The following is a 16419-nucleotide window of genomic DNA, read 5'->3' on the forward strand; positions in this document are numbered from 1 at the left end:
CACAATACCGTATATAGTGCGGTTTTTGGAAGGTCTGCTGATCGACCGGCGCAGTTGGGGCATCGTTTTAAGGTAGCAAAAGAGAAAAAGAAATGGTGAAATCGGCCATCCGACGCAGCGCGTACCCCTTGCTCTCCTCTAACTTCGACTCAGAAAAAAAAAAAGGCACCCTTTAGTTCGCGCGTACGCGATAAGCACACCTGTCCTTGCTTGATGCACCTCTGAAGATAGCGACTGACTCACCGTCCGCGCGCGAGGGAGTTGCTTCTATTAATCGTGAACCGTGAATTGTGCACATCGGCGTTGCGCAAGCGTTTTTCATGCTCGTGTCAGTGGGAGGAGCCCGACTACTTGCACCAATGGAAAGGCACGCACCTAATGGCAGGAGATTCTAAGCACTCCGTGCCGGCTAGCCACGCCAGAGATGTTTAGGCTTATCACCGCGGTATTTTTTGATGGACGCTTTTACAAGCAGCGTGACTTTGCGCCCACATTATCAGCTCTTTTCTTGCATGAGCATCTTCGCTCGCGCCTTGTGCGGCATTTCAGCGAGCGGTTGGAGGTGGTTGCTGGAGCTGCCTGCACCGCTTCAAGGCCAGTGCCGCCGCAATGTTGCCGCCTTTTACCGCGCCGCACACACTAAAAAATAAAACAAAATATGCCAGTTGTATCGGCACCGGTGTCGCCGCGCCTGTGGCGTGCACTGCACGTTATCGTGAGAAATCGCTCCACGCGGTTCACGCTTTAGAACGTTGTGCAGATAAGCCACCCCTCTTTCCCTTTCCGAACAAGCGAGCCGCGCGAAGCCCACGATTTCCATCACCAGTACGTTGCGCTGATATGCAGCCGCCTTGGCATCGTGAACACAAGGTGAGGTAAAAAAATAAATCCCGCTGGCGTTCTTATGTCCTGCGGCATCTTCATAGACGCTAAAAAGGGAGCCATGGTCTTTCAAAACACACGTACAACGGAAATTACAGCCTCGCTCGCCGTTTGTAAGACCGTGGTTTTGCAATGTGTAAGACCCTGCAGCAGCGGCTTATGTTAAAAATAATACGAAATAAAGACCGTGCCTTCGTTTTTAGGTGCTGTGTGTTTGGGTGATAAAAAAATTTAGGATGACTTGAGAGGTACCGTATAATGTGGAATATAGGTTGAGGCAGAATATAGGTCGCCCCCTTACCTTGTAGCCGAAAAATGCAAAAAAAAAAAAAATAGGGACCAACCATTGTTTTATTGAGACTATAACTTGTTTCGTCTCAGATTACTCATTTACAACTGTCTGAAGTATCGTTGGACGATTGCTTCTGGCTCGCTGTCACCCACACAGCAGGTCATCCTCGGTGCAGTCCAGGGAATTACTTATGCAGCACTTCTTAAACACTCGCAAGACGATGTAATCGTGAAGCGAGCGCAAAGCATGGGACACTCGTGTGCAGACCGGAGCGACAGCCAGTCTGTGCAGGCGGTCAGCAAACATCTTGGGGTATCCATTCGTAGAGACATCGCATGCGCTAGCGGACAAAATTTGCCCCTTTGTACAGCAGCACAGGTGCACAGAGCAGCGCCCATGAAACGAAACCTTCCGAGCGTTGCATACCGAGAGCTGCCCCTTCAGCTAACGCCGCTAGCAACACTTCTTTTTTGACGATACCAAACTGGCGCAAGGCGGACACGTCATTGGCTTTGGAAAACCCCCAACTTCTCTTTCAAATGCTGCTGTAAACTGGCACCAAGTGCATAAACTCATTTTGAGCAAGAAGAAAATTGCACGCACACATTCGCCGACAGCGAGAGAAGCAACAAAACAAAGATGGCGTCGCGTCCGATTGATGGTGGTGGCGATGGTGCCTTTGGGGTTTGGATGGGCTCAATGGGCTGCCCGGTCGCCAGATGACAACTGCCAGTGACTGCAATATAGGTCGAGGGGTGACTTTTCGGCAAATTTTTCTGTAAAAAATCTCGACCTATATTCCGCATTATACGGTAGGTGGCGATGTGGTTGAATTCGCGCATCTTTTGGTTATAGTGCGGATTTTTGTGGCCCCGGCGACATACGTTATAAGCGGTCTACACTGTACTTGTCAAAAGGCTCCTGGTGCGTAAATGCGATGTATAAGGAATAAATTGTGAGAAGGCAGTGTAACATTGTTTAAGGTGCAAAAAATTTGTGCATTATATTTATTGGCGCAATTGTTGGGAAATCAGAACATTCATTACGCTGGGAGCTTCGTTGAACCACAGGTCGTTATGTGGAGGTTTTACTGCGCATCTTTCTCTTGGGGACTTTGCCCTGGTGCAAGCTGTTTGTACTGAGTCGGCTGTGCCTGGGGTGTCCGGATGCAGGAAGGCCTTTGCCCGCTACGTGGATGCAGAGACTGCAGCGGCCAACCTGAAGCTTCTGGAGAAGGAGGTCGGGAATGGCAAGGTCTCACGGGTGGAGAAGTGCACAACACATGACACCGAGACTCAGGACAACCTGCTGGACGTGTTCCGAGTGCCCTTCGAGTGCACTGTCAGCCGCCTGAAGGAGCTCTTCCCTGGAGCCAAGGTCTACGTGCTCAACGATGGGTGAGTTGCCCTCAGTTTCTAGTGTTCATCATGCCTTTGTGGATGAGTTCCTCACTGTGTGTCGAGCAGGGAACACAGAACAGGTACAGATGGCCATAGGTAGGAGTGCGCTTTGACTCTGTGTTACTCAGCCTAGCCCTGTTGAGTAGCAGCATTGTCACAGGTGTTGCAGTGTTTGTACTCCAGAGTGTAAATGTAATAGCTGCACTTGCATACCAGGTACAAGTAAACTTTATCATCTCATCCTAAAGAAAGTTGGGTAGTGTGAAGGCTTTCTCGCATAAAAAAATGTGTCAAAACCTTCGCTTAAAGTGTGTCCTACTCTAGCTGAAAGTGTGTCCTCTCTGTCGTTGAACCTTGAAAGATTCAAATCGCAGGAACGAACCCATGTGATGATTTTCAGCACACTAAGTAAACGCGTCTCCGAACAACCTGTTTTCCAAAATATGGTTAATGTGATAAAGGTATTTTATTGTACTTCATGATCAATGCGTGTGTTGTCTTATCTGGGACCTTTTTGGAGATTGTCAAGTAGCCTTTTGATACAATGAAAATTTGGTTTTATCCTTGTACCTCGTGTCCAGAGATCCCAGGGCTTTTCAGTCGATCTAACCAGTCTAAGGGGGGATGTATTAGTTCTTTTTTGAAGGGGCGCCATCAGTCCCATGAAGAAAACTTTCGCTTTAAAAACTGTAGCAGCGTTGTCATGTCTGGTCACTTTGGAATAACCCTAAGACAGTTTTGGGAATTCATTGGGGATGCTGTCCATTGGTGAGCTGTGCAAGTCACATGTGGGTGGTGCAGCATGGTTTCTGGGCACAGCCGGGTGACTGAAACGTGGGCGCACTGTCCTAGTGTGCACACTTGCAGGTCAGGTGGGTGCTTCAGGGCACTCAGGGCTTCCTTTTTGCTTCCCACTTGCTCCAGGTTTGCGCGGTTGCATTTTGAATCCTCCGAAGATCTGCTGAATGCAGTGCAGAACCCTGAGTGCCACACCATAGATGGCAGCAGCATCCGTTTCAGCCTTGTCAAGAAGTTTGGCGGACAAGGTGAGTGCCTGTAAAACGGTTTGTTGCGATACAATTTGAACAGCAGGAAGTGCACCGCGCATTAGGAATTCTGCAGATCTGAAATAAGGGAAGAGCACTGAATGCTTGAAAGAAGTATTCACAGCAAACAAAAGTGCTACAAAGTGCCAAACCGCGCTTTGAGTTATATTGGCGCTCAACCCAAGCGGGAGATTTTTTCTGGCCTTTTTTCTGACCTTCGTGCCTGGCACGAGCTTCGTACTGTTATGCCTGGAATGTGAACCACGAACCTGCTGCCTATTTTTGCCGCCGAGAGCAGGCAAGTGCTATTGCGCGCAGTGCAGCCTTGGCTCCTCATTGGGCTTTGTTTTGTTCGTACTTGCTTCTGCATTCTGAGCCACTGCAATGAACAAGCGAAATCGGTACACCACCTCATTGCAGAAACTGGGGATTCTGCTGCGCGAAGAACAGGGCAATTCAAATGCGGCCTGGCATCTCTGACTAAACGAGTCAACCATTCAAAGTGGCGTGGATTGATGAATGGCCGCTACGCTACTCGAGGATGACCTGGCAGTATTCACTAATGTCGGGGCCAGTTTTTCCCTGTAAATGCTGAATTTGTGCAACTCAATGCTGAGCTTGTGCAACTCAAAGCCAGAGAGCTTGCACGTGACGCCGGTGCACTTAAGAACAACTTCAAGACCAGCAGCTCTTCGGTACAACAGTTCATGCGTTGTGTGGGATTCTCGCTTCGCCGACGGACGTTGATCTCCTAGAAGGTCCCGGCCGAGTATAAAGAAATCTGGTCGAGTTTCAGGGCTACATCTTTAAGGTGAGGGAACGCAAGTACAGTTAAACCTGGATATAGTGAAATTGACAAATTTGTGTTGCATGCAGGTTTTCGTTACATGTAGGTTTCGAGCTAAGGCTTGCGTGAAGGAAGCATAACGAAACCAGACTGCTGGACATCAGTGATGGTGACCTCACCATTCAAAAATTTATTTCACGGTAAAACACTGCGTGATTTGCGCCTGCTGCTTTCCCACGAGCTTAACTTTTCGCTACTGCCGGAAAGTTGACCAATTTTAGGGGTCCAAGAAAACATTTTTTTTTCCTGCTAAAAAATTGGTTAGTCAGTAATTGCAGGAACACAAAATGCACATAATTTAACGGCCTTTGCAATAACACCAGTTTTTTTTAAAGCTTTTATATATCATAGTTGTAAAAAAATATCAAAATCAAAATTTTTGTCAAGTTGTCGAAAAAAATGATAAAAAAGGAGTTGTGTATATCAAACCACCCTTAGTAGAAAAAAATTAGACTACATTTTCTAAGAAAACATTTCAAAAACACGCCCTAGAAAAAATGTGTACTTGCTCGGAACAGTTTGTCAGATATAAAAAAAAATTCTAAGCACGCACAATGCTCGTGTCTTGCGGTGAAGCCCAACCTGCAATTTCGGGTGGTTCCCTGGAATAAATCTGGCGGTTTGACATTATCAGAGGCACCAATTTGCCCCCACATAACGTAAAAACATCTTGTCAATGGCTGGCTTTGCATTTACAGCGAGCACAATATTTGGGACAAGCACGCGATGCAGAAAAAAAAAAAAAAAATGCGTGATGTTGAAAACTGAACGCCGTGGCTGATGCTTGTTATCTCTCAAAACATAAAGCTGAGCTTTATTATCATCTTGCTTGCAAAAATGAGGTAAGATGAGCTAGAATCGTGCCCTGCGATCTTTGGCCAAGTAGCAGTTGTGCAATGAAAAAAATCAGCACAACGAGCTTTTTCTCTTTTGCAGCGCCACCTGACATTTTTCAAATAAAACGGTACAAAAACTTATCACAGACTCTGTCCGAATAGACAGTTCAACTAAGCAACATCTTAGACACCCGGTTATACCCTCGCATAGAAACGAAACTGGAAGGCGAACAGCTGGCAGTGTAAGGCCGGTTTGAAGCGCTGTCCTCGGCGCAACAGAAATCTGGCGACTGGGTGTGATCTTTCAACTTGCATCTGAAGTTCTTATCGCAGAAATCTGGTTAGGGTGGGGGGAAATAAGGAGCGGCGTGCTCTGTTCGAGGATCCGTTGCGGACGCTCCAGGCGATGCAGAAACGAAACCGAAACGTTGGTCCTGGGGTAAGTAGAACTACCACAGAACTTATAACAATGTGCGCAAAGGCAATAAAACTGCCTAAAATCATAAAGTAGCTTTGCAACCAGGCACTGCTTAAAATTTTCCAGCCGATTTCTGGGATTATTACTGTCAGCGCTCAAACCTGGCGATTGAAAATCGTTTGCTAGTTCCCCATTCACGCGCTGATAGCAAAAAACAAGCACTGGTGCAGAGTAATTACGAGTTGCACGCATTCTTTGTTGGTAGCAGGGATGCGCGATGACCACGCCCCATTTCCACACCCAGGTGATTCAAAAGTGTGTCAAAAATCCTGTTTCCGTTGCAAAAATGAAAACAAAACTGCTTTTGAAAGGCCATTTTCTGATCTAACTCCGAACAGCTTTACTTGTTCGAGAAACGCCTGGAACGCTATGAAAAGGCGCTCCCAAAGTATCGATCAACTTTATGGATTTTGAAGGCGTGGTAGTGTGAGTTAATCGTCGCTCGGCATCCAAAGGAGCAAGGTCGCCTTATCGCCATATGCGCAATCGTAACTGAAGTATCCTTTTTGCCTTTTGTACACTTTTTGGAGCGTTAACACGTTTCAAGGACCAAACATATGTTGAAGGGCCCCTTTTTGTGAAAGTGAGGCTGTTTTATGCACCCAAAATTGTTCAGAGGTTGCTACCTTAAATACTTTACTAAGCGGCGACGTTCTTCTTTATCGCTGGCGGAGAGAGCTTTAAAATTTCGAGTTTGTCTTGACACGACAAATTTGCGTTTTCTGGCAGCAGAACAGACACTACAGGTAGCAGCGGCGACGCGCGACTACACGCCCATAGGCAGGCCTAGCCCCTAACCGACACTGCTCTCACTTGCGGAAAAGCACAGTAGTTTGCGGTGCGGGTGAAATTCGCTAAATTACTGCACTTCTCTAGCCTATTCTTCTGAAAAATGCCAAAAAACACTTGCCAACGCAACGTCAAGGTTAACCATCATAAGGCCTTTGTTGCATACAGTTCGCTTTGATGGGGGTGGCAGTGGGGAATTGAAAAACTTCGTTAAGTCCAGAATTCGTTACATAGAAGTTCATTACATCCAGGTTTAACTGTACCCCATAGGTCAGATTACAAAGGTGGGTGCGAATAATCTTTGGACATTCTGGCTGGGTGTGACATTGATGAATGCGGTACCAAAAAGGTACGCATTTGCTGCGGGTGACCACCTTTTGATTGCTGTTTCCGTTTGCATTACTTTGCGTTAAATGCGTAATATATCCTTTTTTCTTATGTGAGACCAAAAGTGCCCCCCTTGCGTTATATTCGAGGTCGCGTTATTTACGTGCAAATATGGATCTGTTTGCTTCAACTCTGTATTTATCAAACTTCATTGTGAAACCATCCAACTATTTCAGACAATTTTCAAATGTCAAATAGGTAATGTTCACATTTGAGACCTTTCTGCATCTGCAAATTTTCTAACGTATTGGCAGTGATGGAAGTACTGCACCTTGATAGAAAAGGTATGTGCTGCACCAAATAAACTTTTCAGAGAAAACTGCTCTGCAGTTTTGCTAAGGTTGCACTAGAGAAAATGTGAGGAACACTGTTTTTCAGGTTCTCTTGAATGTCTTTATACTCCAGCATTTGTAGCAATGTTAGTGATGTGGTAGCTGCGCCAATTTCGCCTAACTGCGCCGAGAGGTAAATCCTGCTACAAGGACTTTGATTTCATGCAATCTGCGCTAATCTTGCGCCGAAGCTTCGTTTCGCTGGGCTTCCTCCATGTGGCGTGCTCTTTACGCCATGAGCGTTGAAGAGGAGGCAATCTTGGAGTGTTTTCTGCTCGCGAAAACGCGCCGCGCACGCCATAGGCGTGCTCCGCTGCCGCGGAACACCCGCACGCTGCGCATGGCGCGGCTGGCAGCGGCAACATGGCAGCGGCTTCAGCTGCGAAGTGGTGTGGGGATCTTTTGCGACTGCGTCTAAGAGCTCTCTAAAATGCTGATCAAGTCGCACACGAAATTGCTTGTGTGGTCAATGGGGGCGAAAACGGTACATAAACCATCATCCGCGCCGCTAGTGAAAGCGCCCATGCAATATCTGCCAGGGTAGTAAGCCTAACCATCTCTGTCTGAGCCAGCTGGCTTCTCGAGCGCTTCGAAACTTAGGTGCACGCCACCCTGTTGGGGTAAGTGTGCAAGCTCCTCCTACTGTCGCGCGTCAGTTTCTCACCGAGCCAGAAGGTGCAGCGGGTGCAATATCGTCAATGCGGGCTTGAAAATATCGCGCTCGCAACGCCGACATTCACGATTCGAGTGTCTAAACGCGCCATGCGGTTCACCCTTTACTATTTGCTTTGCAATAAAGCTTGGCGAGTTAACACATGATCGGGATACTTGGGGATAAATGGGAGAGGCCTCTGCCTGCAGTGGGTGTAGGTAGGATGGTGATGATAATGAAAGCTTGGCAGGAGTTCATGTGACTAACTCCGAGGGGTCGAGATGGAGAGGGCATTGCAAGGGGAGGTATCAGGAAAGGGGAAAGGGACGAAAGTGCTTAATGTGGGACTGGCTGTAAGCCCGTTCATTGAATAGTTTTGAGTTTCGGAGAACGTGATCTTGCTTGACTCAACATGTCGTTCACGAGGAACGCTTCAGGAAAGCATGTTATGATAAAACTTTCTTTGCAAAGATTCTCTTTGTGAAGAATGTGGTTGACGTTTTCACTGATTTTTTTTGTCTTCGTTTCAAATAAGTTAGTCGTTGGTCCACCTACTCAGTGATCATCATAGGTGACCCTGTTTCACAAGCTGGGTGGGTGCTTCATGAAGACAGTCTTACCGCTCAAAAAAAGCCAGAGAGTTTCTGTTGTTGCAAACCTAGTCCCCTGCAAATTGGAAAGAGAGTCTAGAAGTTGGGGAAGAGATGTAGCATGCGATTTCGTCTTGGGAACCCGGAGAGAAACAGACATTTAGGCTGGGCGCTAGAAGCTTTTACATAAAATGCACTGTGTTCCATTCATTATGGTTTTATGAAACGTTCTGTAGTCTATCGATTGGAATGCTACCCCGATAGTCATTTTTTAAATAAAACTTCAAGTTCTTTCATAATCTGTTGTTGGCTCATGCAGTCAATGCATGTACACACTCGCACGGACTCTTTCAGTGCTTGTCTGGAGGCATTTCATAATCACTGCTAAAAGACATCTGTGCAGCAGAAACTAGTCTGCTCCGAAGGCATTTCTGTGTGCCCAGGATGCTGCTTTTAGGGCTCCTCTCGGAGGTTTTGCTCCCCTTCTAGCAATATATCTCAAATCCTAGTGCTCGTTCTGGATGCTCCGAAAGCCGAGTTTGCTTCTCCAAAACCTTATTTTGGCTGCTCCAAAATGATTCGACCCAATCACATCACTGAATGTGCAGCAAGGCACTAGTAGGTGATAATTGGCTCTTGCAATGCATTCTTTTGTAGGTAGACTCGGGCCTTCACTCTTGAGTGTGTGGTGCTGATGGCGGTGGCTCCTCTTTTCTGTTGCAGGTGGCTTCCGGGGTGGCAACCAGTCCCGAGGGGGCCGGGGCGGCAACAATTCCTTCAGCCGGGGAGGCAACAACTCTTTTAGCCGTGGCGGCGGCGGCCGCGGTGGCCGTGGCGGAGGCGGCGGCGGCGGCTGGGGCAACAGCAGCAGTTGGGGCAGCGGCGGCAGCGGGGGCGGCTGGGGTGGCAGTGGCGGCAGCTGGGGCCGCGGTGGGGGCGGGGGCCGAGGAGGCGGCAAGTTTGGCGGGGGCCGAGGAGACTTTGGTGGCCGCGGAGGACGAGGGGGTGGCGGACGATTCGGAGGCCGCGGCGGAGGTGGCCGGGGCCGGGGCGGTGGTGGCCGTGGCGGCGGGGGCCGCTTTGGGGTGAGTGCATCGCCAGGCTAACCCTTTCTGCTGTAATGGGGCATGACGTGTTTCTCATGATTGAGTGCACTGCTGCTGAGGTTGGGCAGATTTTGTCTGCAGCACAGAGGTGCTAGCGTTATGCTAGTTTTGCGGTAGTGTTTGAGTCTCCTGTTCTAGCCTTGTGGGTGGCAGGAAAGAGTAACTGTCAAGAGGGCCTTTTGTCATTTAATGAGTACATGAGCGGTGTGCGTGGGCATAACCTCAATTAGTAGCTGCCCAGTTGTGCTGGTTTGAAGTAATTGAGCACCAGAATGCAGTAGCACATAACCTTACAAATATTTGAGATCATTCAAAGTGTGTATGCCTACATTTTACCTACTTACTTCGATGAAGGAGCTACATTATGAAAGTGTAATAGGTATTGCAAGGACAGACAAAGGCAAATATGCCAAGTCTACTCAGTTTTCTTCTTGGCATTTGTAGACCCCTCACGAAAGAAAACTTACTGCTTCCTTTTCAACAACTTTGTGGAGGGGTGTCGTATGTTGTGGTTGCAGGACCCATAGTCACAGTTAATGGGAAACGGAGGGGTGGTTTTGTGAAGTGTGTGTGCGTGCGTGCTTGTTGTGTGATGTCAATGTGTTGTGAATCGTGCTGTAAAAGGTTTGGGTGGTGGTCGTAGGGAGCATGTGCATGTTGTGTGGGTCTGTACAGGTAATGGCATTTAGTCGTAAGGACCGTGCTCATCTTCGGTGACCTGGGTAGGGTGTAGAACATACTAGTGTCCGTGAAACCTCGTTATGTTGAACAGTGATCACGAAATAGTTTGGTCTAGCCAAAATGTACACTGCCAAAAATCAGCTGGGAGCCAGTGGCCTATTGGAGCACTATTATTAGCACTTCAGGTGTTAATAGAATTTACTCACTTTGGTGCAAAAGTCTTTAGCAGTGTAGACTGTTTCTTAGTGGTGATCGCATGCTTACCATGGCCTGCTTCCTGAAATCCAGGTGGTCCACCAGCTGAAAACCGCGTTCTTTTTTCGCACCACAAAAGCATTGCAAAGTGGTTTGGACAACTCGGACAACAACCAAAGAATCAATCCCAAGAAAGCTTCCGTTCAGCCATTGTCATCATTTGAAGAAACTGCATTCTCTAATACCCCTGTCACACTGGCACTTTCAATCGCGATTGAGTCGATCCGGATCGGGCACCTGCTACACGGCAGTTTCAATTGCGATCGAGCTCGATCCCGCTCGAATTCAATCCTGGTTTCTCAAGCGCGATCGAGACTTCCAAGTGCGATCGAACGAAAGCGGCGATACTCTCGTCCTCACTCAGTAATGGCACAGAATGTGACAACTTCAACTAACACCACAAATTGTGTCAAATAACTAGACCCAAATAAGCGTGAGGTAATATTTACATATTTGCGTATACCTATGACCGCGCGAAGTTACCAGACGCCGGTCGCAAGTACATGGTTAGCGCCATCTGGCGGACACGAGCGCAACCCATGCAACTTCTCAATCGTGATTGAAACGTGCCGTGTAGCAGCGGCAGTACGTCGAGTGCGCTCGAAAACCCGATCGCGATTGAAAGTGCCGGTGTGACAGGGGTATAACCCACCCACAAATGCACTCAGCTGGGCGTCAGTCCCTGTCGTGTGGCTTTTTTTTTTTTTTTTTTTTTTTTTTTGACGAAGTTGTCTGTAGACAAGCTACACCAGTTGCAGCAGCCACAAAACTTGCAATTTTTTTCAAGGTGGTCTTCGAACTTTGCCTGCGCTTCTTCCGCAGAGGCGTACTCGGCACAGGTGCTGAAAGCTGTGTAGCACTGTTCCAAGCGTCTTGTAGCATTTTGTTGGACCCTAGAAGGTTGACTTGGATGTTCGTGGGCTGCCTTTTTGGTAGGCTTTGGTTGTACAGTGCTTAAATTCCCAGATTAACTTGTGGTCCGAAGGCTGCAGCTTCGACATACTGCTTGGCAGCATGTACTTCATCTACAGTGCGGTTTACAGTTGACTATCAGGCACAGCGTATGACTCTTGCTTGCAAGCTTGGTGTCTTATTTTTGAGCCACTTTGCAACATCACGGGTCGGTCATCCACAACTGATTCCACACACAGGAATATAGTTTTGCAGGCATCCTGGCATTTCGAACATGCCTAAAATTATAGGTCTCAACTGCGGGCTACCATCCATTTTTGCTGCCAGAAGGATGGTTATGCAGGTTTTGCTTTGAAGGCATCGGCAACTGTTGACATTTTCTCTGCAGTTTCGATTCGCTGTATTATTTATAGTTTTGTCGTGCACGTCAGTAGTATCTTTGCGTTTGGGGTCATTGCTGCAAGATGGTTCACACAAGACAAGGCTGCACTTGAGCAGTTAGTGAAGCTGAAGAGTTCACTATATTCATTTTATAGAAAATGAGGTTCGATATGTGAAGTTTAAAATGCATGTGGAGCTTTGGAACGTCTTAATAAAAAATTTAGTGTATCTGTTCGATATAACGATGTTTTACTGTAGTAAGAAGAGCACTCGTCAGTGCAAGAACACTCGCATGCTCTGTGGCATATGCTGTCTGGGCTCTTTTACTGGTGCAAGATCATCACGGGGGTTCTGACACCATGGTTTGAGTGCAATGCAATTTTTTCACGTTCCAACCTAATTGGCACTGAAGCATGTTTGTGGCACGGAGCAACAGCATTTGGTTTTGCCTATGCACTTAGGGTCCTGAAAGCAAAAAAGGAACAGTAAGGCACAGCTTGGCACATTGATGTGTGCATCTGGTATTACATTTTTCTTCGTGTTTAGGAAAGATGCAGGATTACAAACTGCTTTACATGTGCCTGCCCCTACACTTTTCCTTCTCTTGCCAGCTCTGTTACTCTCACTTCGCATGGCTGTATTTTAGCATCAGATTCCTTATTGCTGGGGCCAGCAGTTGAACTGGCTACTTCAGCTGCATGGCACTATGTGAGCTGTAAGCATGATTCTGCTGTGATGTCTTCTGTTGATCTCAGCCTTCTTTTTTTTCCCCTTGTTTGTGCCTTTTGTGATGCTGTTCCTGTGTTCTCATCTGTGCTTTCTAACTTCCTGCGTGCACCATGGAGAGCCATGGGGTAACCAAAAGTGATGATCTCCTGCTCTGGTAAACACCGAGCCTGCCTTTGTATTTTGGCGTCTGCATAACATTTGGGCTCTTAAGTATCTTTCCCCTACACATGTGCCAAGACGAAGTGCACATTTTGGTACCACTTTGCAGTGCTATCAACTATTTGATGCCATGCAGTGTTGCCTCTGAACTGTGAAATCTACAACACTCTTTTTGAAGTGAACACTCACTGTTTGGAGCCCTTGAATTCTTTCCGGCGACACGGTCGCCGGGTGCAATATGATTGCAAAGTAGCGAACAACTGCCAGTGCAATGAAATGTGCCTGTGCCTTACATGGTTGACTCGCCGTAACTTCAATCTTTACAGTTTTATTATTGAAGGGCCAAGTCTCCGCAGCTTGGACGGCAAGGTGCATGTAAGAATTCCTTGATTAACACTGCTTTCTCTCGGTTTTCCTCTCCTGTGGCTGGCTGTGTGTGCGTGTGTATGCAAAAGTAACGTGGGCCAGTCTGTGTGTGTGTGTGTGTGTCACTGTTTGTGTGGTTCTGTACGAGGGGGCACAGAGTGACCGGCAGCTTTCTGCAAACAATTTGCTCTCTGTTCACACTTCAGTTGTGTTCGACTAACGGCTTCCTCGGTGGCTAATCATCGAATGCACAAGTGCAGTGTGAATGCTCAACTTGCTGTGAGGAGTGTTCTGGGGAAATGAAGGGAGCCTACAGCATAGCATGCCTGTGGAAGGAATGTTCAGGGCCAAAATACAGTGCAGTGAGCAGTCAGGTGGCCACGGAGCCGAAGTTGCATGCACCATACACCAAGCTCGCACGTAGAGCGAGCATTGAAGGTGTGTCCGTTGGTGAGAGTCGTTTGAAGCTCGAGTGCAGATCACTGTGGGGACTTGTAAGGAGTGCAAACTCTTTGGGGGACGCGCAGGCTGGCCGGTGACTCTGTGCCTTTAATGAGCATCCCGGTGCGTGCTAGGGTGCCTTTTTCATGCACTCATGGTGCCTGTCTTCCTCCTTTCTTGCAGGGTGGCGATGAGTAGAAAGGGAAGAGAGCCACCACATTGCCATAACCGCATCTGCGACTCTAGCGTTGCTTGTTTTTCATCAGGTCATCAGGGCCATTTTTGTTTACACCTTCATTTGATTTTCACATTGACAAGATGCACCGAACGCGAGAGCCATTGCGAGTTTCTCCATCCAACAAGGGGAGCTTGACATCAATCATGTGGTGTGTGAATTAAAAGGACAAAATGAGCAGCATTGTTGGTGTCTTTTCTGCTGTCTGGGAACCAGGCACGTTCCATTGTTGGGCCAGCACAGGGGCTAGGTTTCATTTTGATGAAGCATGTACTGTGTATAAATATACCTTTTTCCAATACCAGTTCTGCTAGCAGCTGCAGTGCTGAACTAGAAGCAGCAGGTAGGCATGTCCCCCCCCCCCCCCTCTCTCAAAGATATCTAAAAAAAACTTGTGCATGAAAAACCATCTTTTAATCCCTCTCACACCCACCCTTCACCAGTACCTTTCACATGAGTCTCAGAAGGTGGGAAGGTCTGTAGTGGGCTAGGTGCTGTTCCCACTTTCTTTTTGTTGTTTTTTTGCTTGTAGCCATGTGTTCGCAAAGCGGGCAGCTTGCGGTTTGTCGGCACTTTGTGTGTGTGCACACCAAACTGATCGCCAGCTATCGAAAAATCGATGATTGAAAGCTTCAGCACTAGGAAGTTTTATGTGCTGTGTAAGCTTGCAGTTGGTGTGCCTTTTGTTTGGATTGCCCAAAGGGAATGGCAAACTGGCAGTGCGTGGATGTGGAGATATCCTAACTGGATGAAGTTCCACTGTGTGTGAGGCACTTGACAGAGTAAGAATAGGCTGGACCTTTTACTGAGGCAGTCTTGATGTATGTGTGGTTTAGGGCATGGATTAGAAAAAAACTATTGAAGGCTATTTCAATGTTATGTACGTTCAAAACCGATTAAAAAGTGCACTCCACCTCGCTCCGAGTTGCCAAAAATTTTATTTTTGCAGTTCGTAAGGTGACCTAAATATTATTCTGCTCCAAAATCGAGATTTCGGTGCTCAAAAAAACTGCCCCCAAATCTTATTCAGCTGTCAGACCTGCTGTATTGCCAACGGCTGAACCTAAAGAAGAGGCACAATTTTGAAATCAAGCCTTGATACTGTTTCCACAATTTTCACAGATTCTGAGGTTGTTTTCCGTGCTTTTCAAATATTTCTTCAACCGTGCAGTCGCATCCTTGTTTCTAGGAGCAAACTGAAATCCAACTATTCGCTCTTTCCAGCGACGCTAGTGACGCCGCGCGGAATTTGTCCGAAGCCGGGAGACTGTGATCGGCGGACCGGTCGCTCCGGCGGCCGGCGGCATCCGCGCGGCCTCGCAGATGCAAAAATGAAAATACTAATCGACAATGCCGTATAAATAATCGGAGAATATAGGGTGAACGAGCTTTAATATTCTCTCAACTTTCTTGAAGCTATAGAAGCTTTCGGACACCTGTGCGTACGTGGTGCTGAAATTATTATTTACTGAATTACGGCTGCCACATTTAATAGTTCTTTGCTGTGAGGGCGCCGATTTTGTAGGATTTTTGTGTAACCTTGTGATCATCTTTTTCGGATACTATTTACATTTACTGCCGCATAATGTTTCAATCGCTCTTCACTTATCTGTTGTTAAAATGGCTCAATTCCACTGCTTTCAAACAATAAGCAGCAGAGGCTGTTCAATGCGCTTTTTTTTATTTTCAAATAAGAAACGAATGAAAACTTTTTGCACACGAAGGTGAGGAGCAAATGCCATGCGTTTATTGATTGATTGATTATTGATTTATATTGGAATAATTATGTTGAAGCAAGCTGCTTTAGGAATGACAGTATTATAACTTGTTCAAATGCGAGCTCTTGAATGCATATTTTTTTTGTTTTGGTAACAAGCATCGGCGCACTTAATAATCTTACCGGCCGTCAAATCAACATAACGTAATTTCAGCCAAGAGATTTCTCTTGAATTTATTGTCAGAGGCCGAAAGCGCACCCGTAAACTACTGCCTGTATTTTCATGTACGCTTCAATATCACGCACCAGTGTATGCTACATGCACGCGTAAATACGTATACGCAGGCTTATAATATTTTATTTCATATAATGCTAACACGTTCGTTTGTATAACCCTTGATATGACGTAATGGGAGCCTCGTCTTCGCGGTTTTACTGTCAAAAGTCATAACTAGGTTTTACTACAGCCAAGCAAAACACTTCAATACACACATCGCCCTTGCATGGTACGGATGGGATACAGTAGCTGTTTCAAGCAGAACTACGGGCTATTAGGCCGCTACTGATGCTGGCGCGCATGCTGCCGCGGGGGCCTGATTATAGTGCCTGGAATATACTGGCACAGAACAGGGAGGATTTTTGAGAAGCAAAGGTCTAGCTTAGAGTTACTGTATATGCTGTGTGAGCATATACAGGAACTCTAGTCTAGCTTACGGAGCCTCGATGCAGCGCTTTTTTAGGGTGGTGCCATCTCTGACGATTGCGCCGCAGGCCGCGGACAAATCTGGCGGAAGATCTCCCGTGAGCTAAAAGCGGCCGCTAAATTTGGCGGGCAGCCATTTTGATTCTCTGCCGAAGTTCAGGAGCATTGGCTACGACGTCTTGCCATGCATAATTCCCGTTGAT

At 47.1% G+C, this 16419-nt stretch overlaps 1 protein-coding gene across 2 annotated transcripts in view; it reads left to right on the forward strand.

The window, feature by feature from the left end:
- LOC144140985 (uncharacterized) overlaps positions 1 to 13974 on the forward strand; it is a 32399-nt gene extending 18425 nt beyond the window's left edge. The window contains exons 8-12 of one of the 2 annotated variants that reach the window (XM_077672473.1): positions 2347 to 2571; positions 3499 to 3620; positions 9255 to 9616; positions 13081 to 13129; positions 13745 to 13974. In XM_077672473.1, the coding sequence (XP_077528599.1) occupies positions 2347 to 2571; positions 3499 to 3620; positions 9255 to 9616; positions 13081 to 13092 (721 nt within the window). In that variant the 3' untranslated portion in view covers positions 13093 to 13129; positions 13745 to 13974. The remainder of the gene's footprint in view (positions 1 to 2346; positions 2572 to 3498; positions 3621 to 9254; positions 9617 to 13080; positions 13130 to 13744) is intronic. The other variant, XM_077672472.1, reaches the window with a different exon arrangement.
- The last annotated feature ends 2445 nt before the right edge of the window (positions 13975 to 16419 follow it).

This window comes from Haemaphysalis longicornis, unplaced genomic scaffold (genome assembly GCF_048455015.1).
Source record: "Haemaphysalis longicornis isolate Haplotype H1 unplaced genomic scaffold, Haemaphysalis longicornis Haplotype H1 scaffold_58, whole genome shotgun sequence".
Classification (NCBI taxonomy): domain Eukaryota; kingdom Metazoa; phylum Arthropoda; class Arachnida; order Ixodida; family Ixodidae; genus Haemaphysalis; species Haemaphysalis longicornis.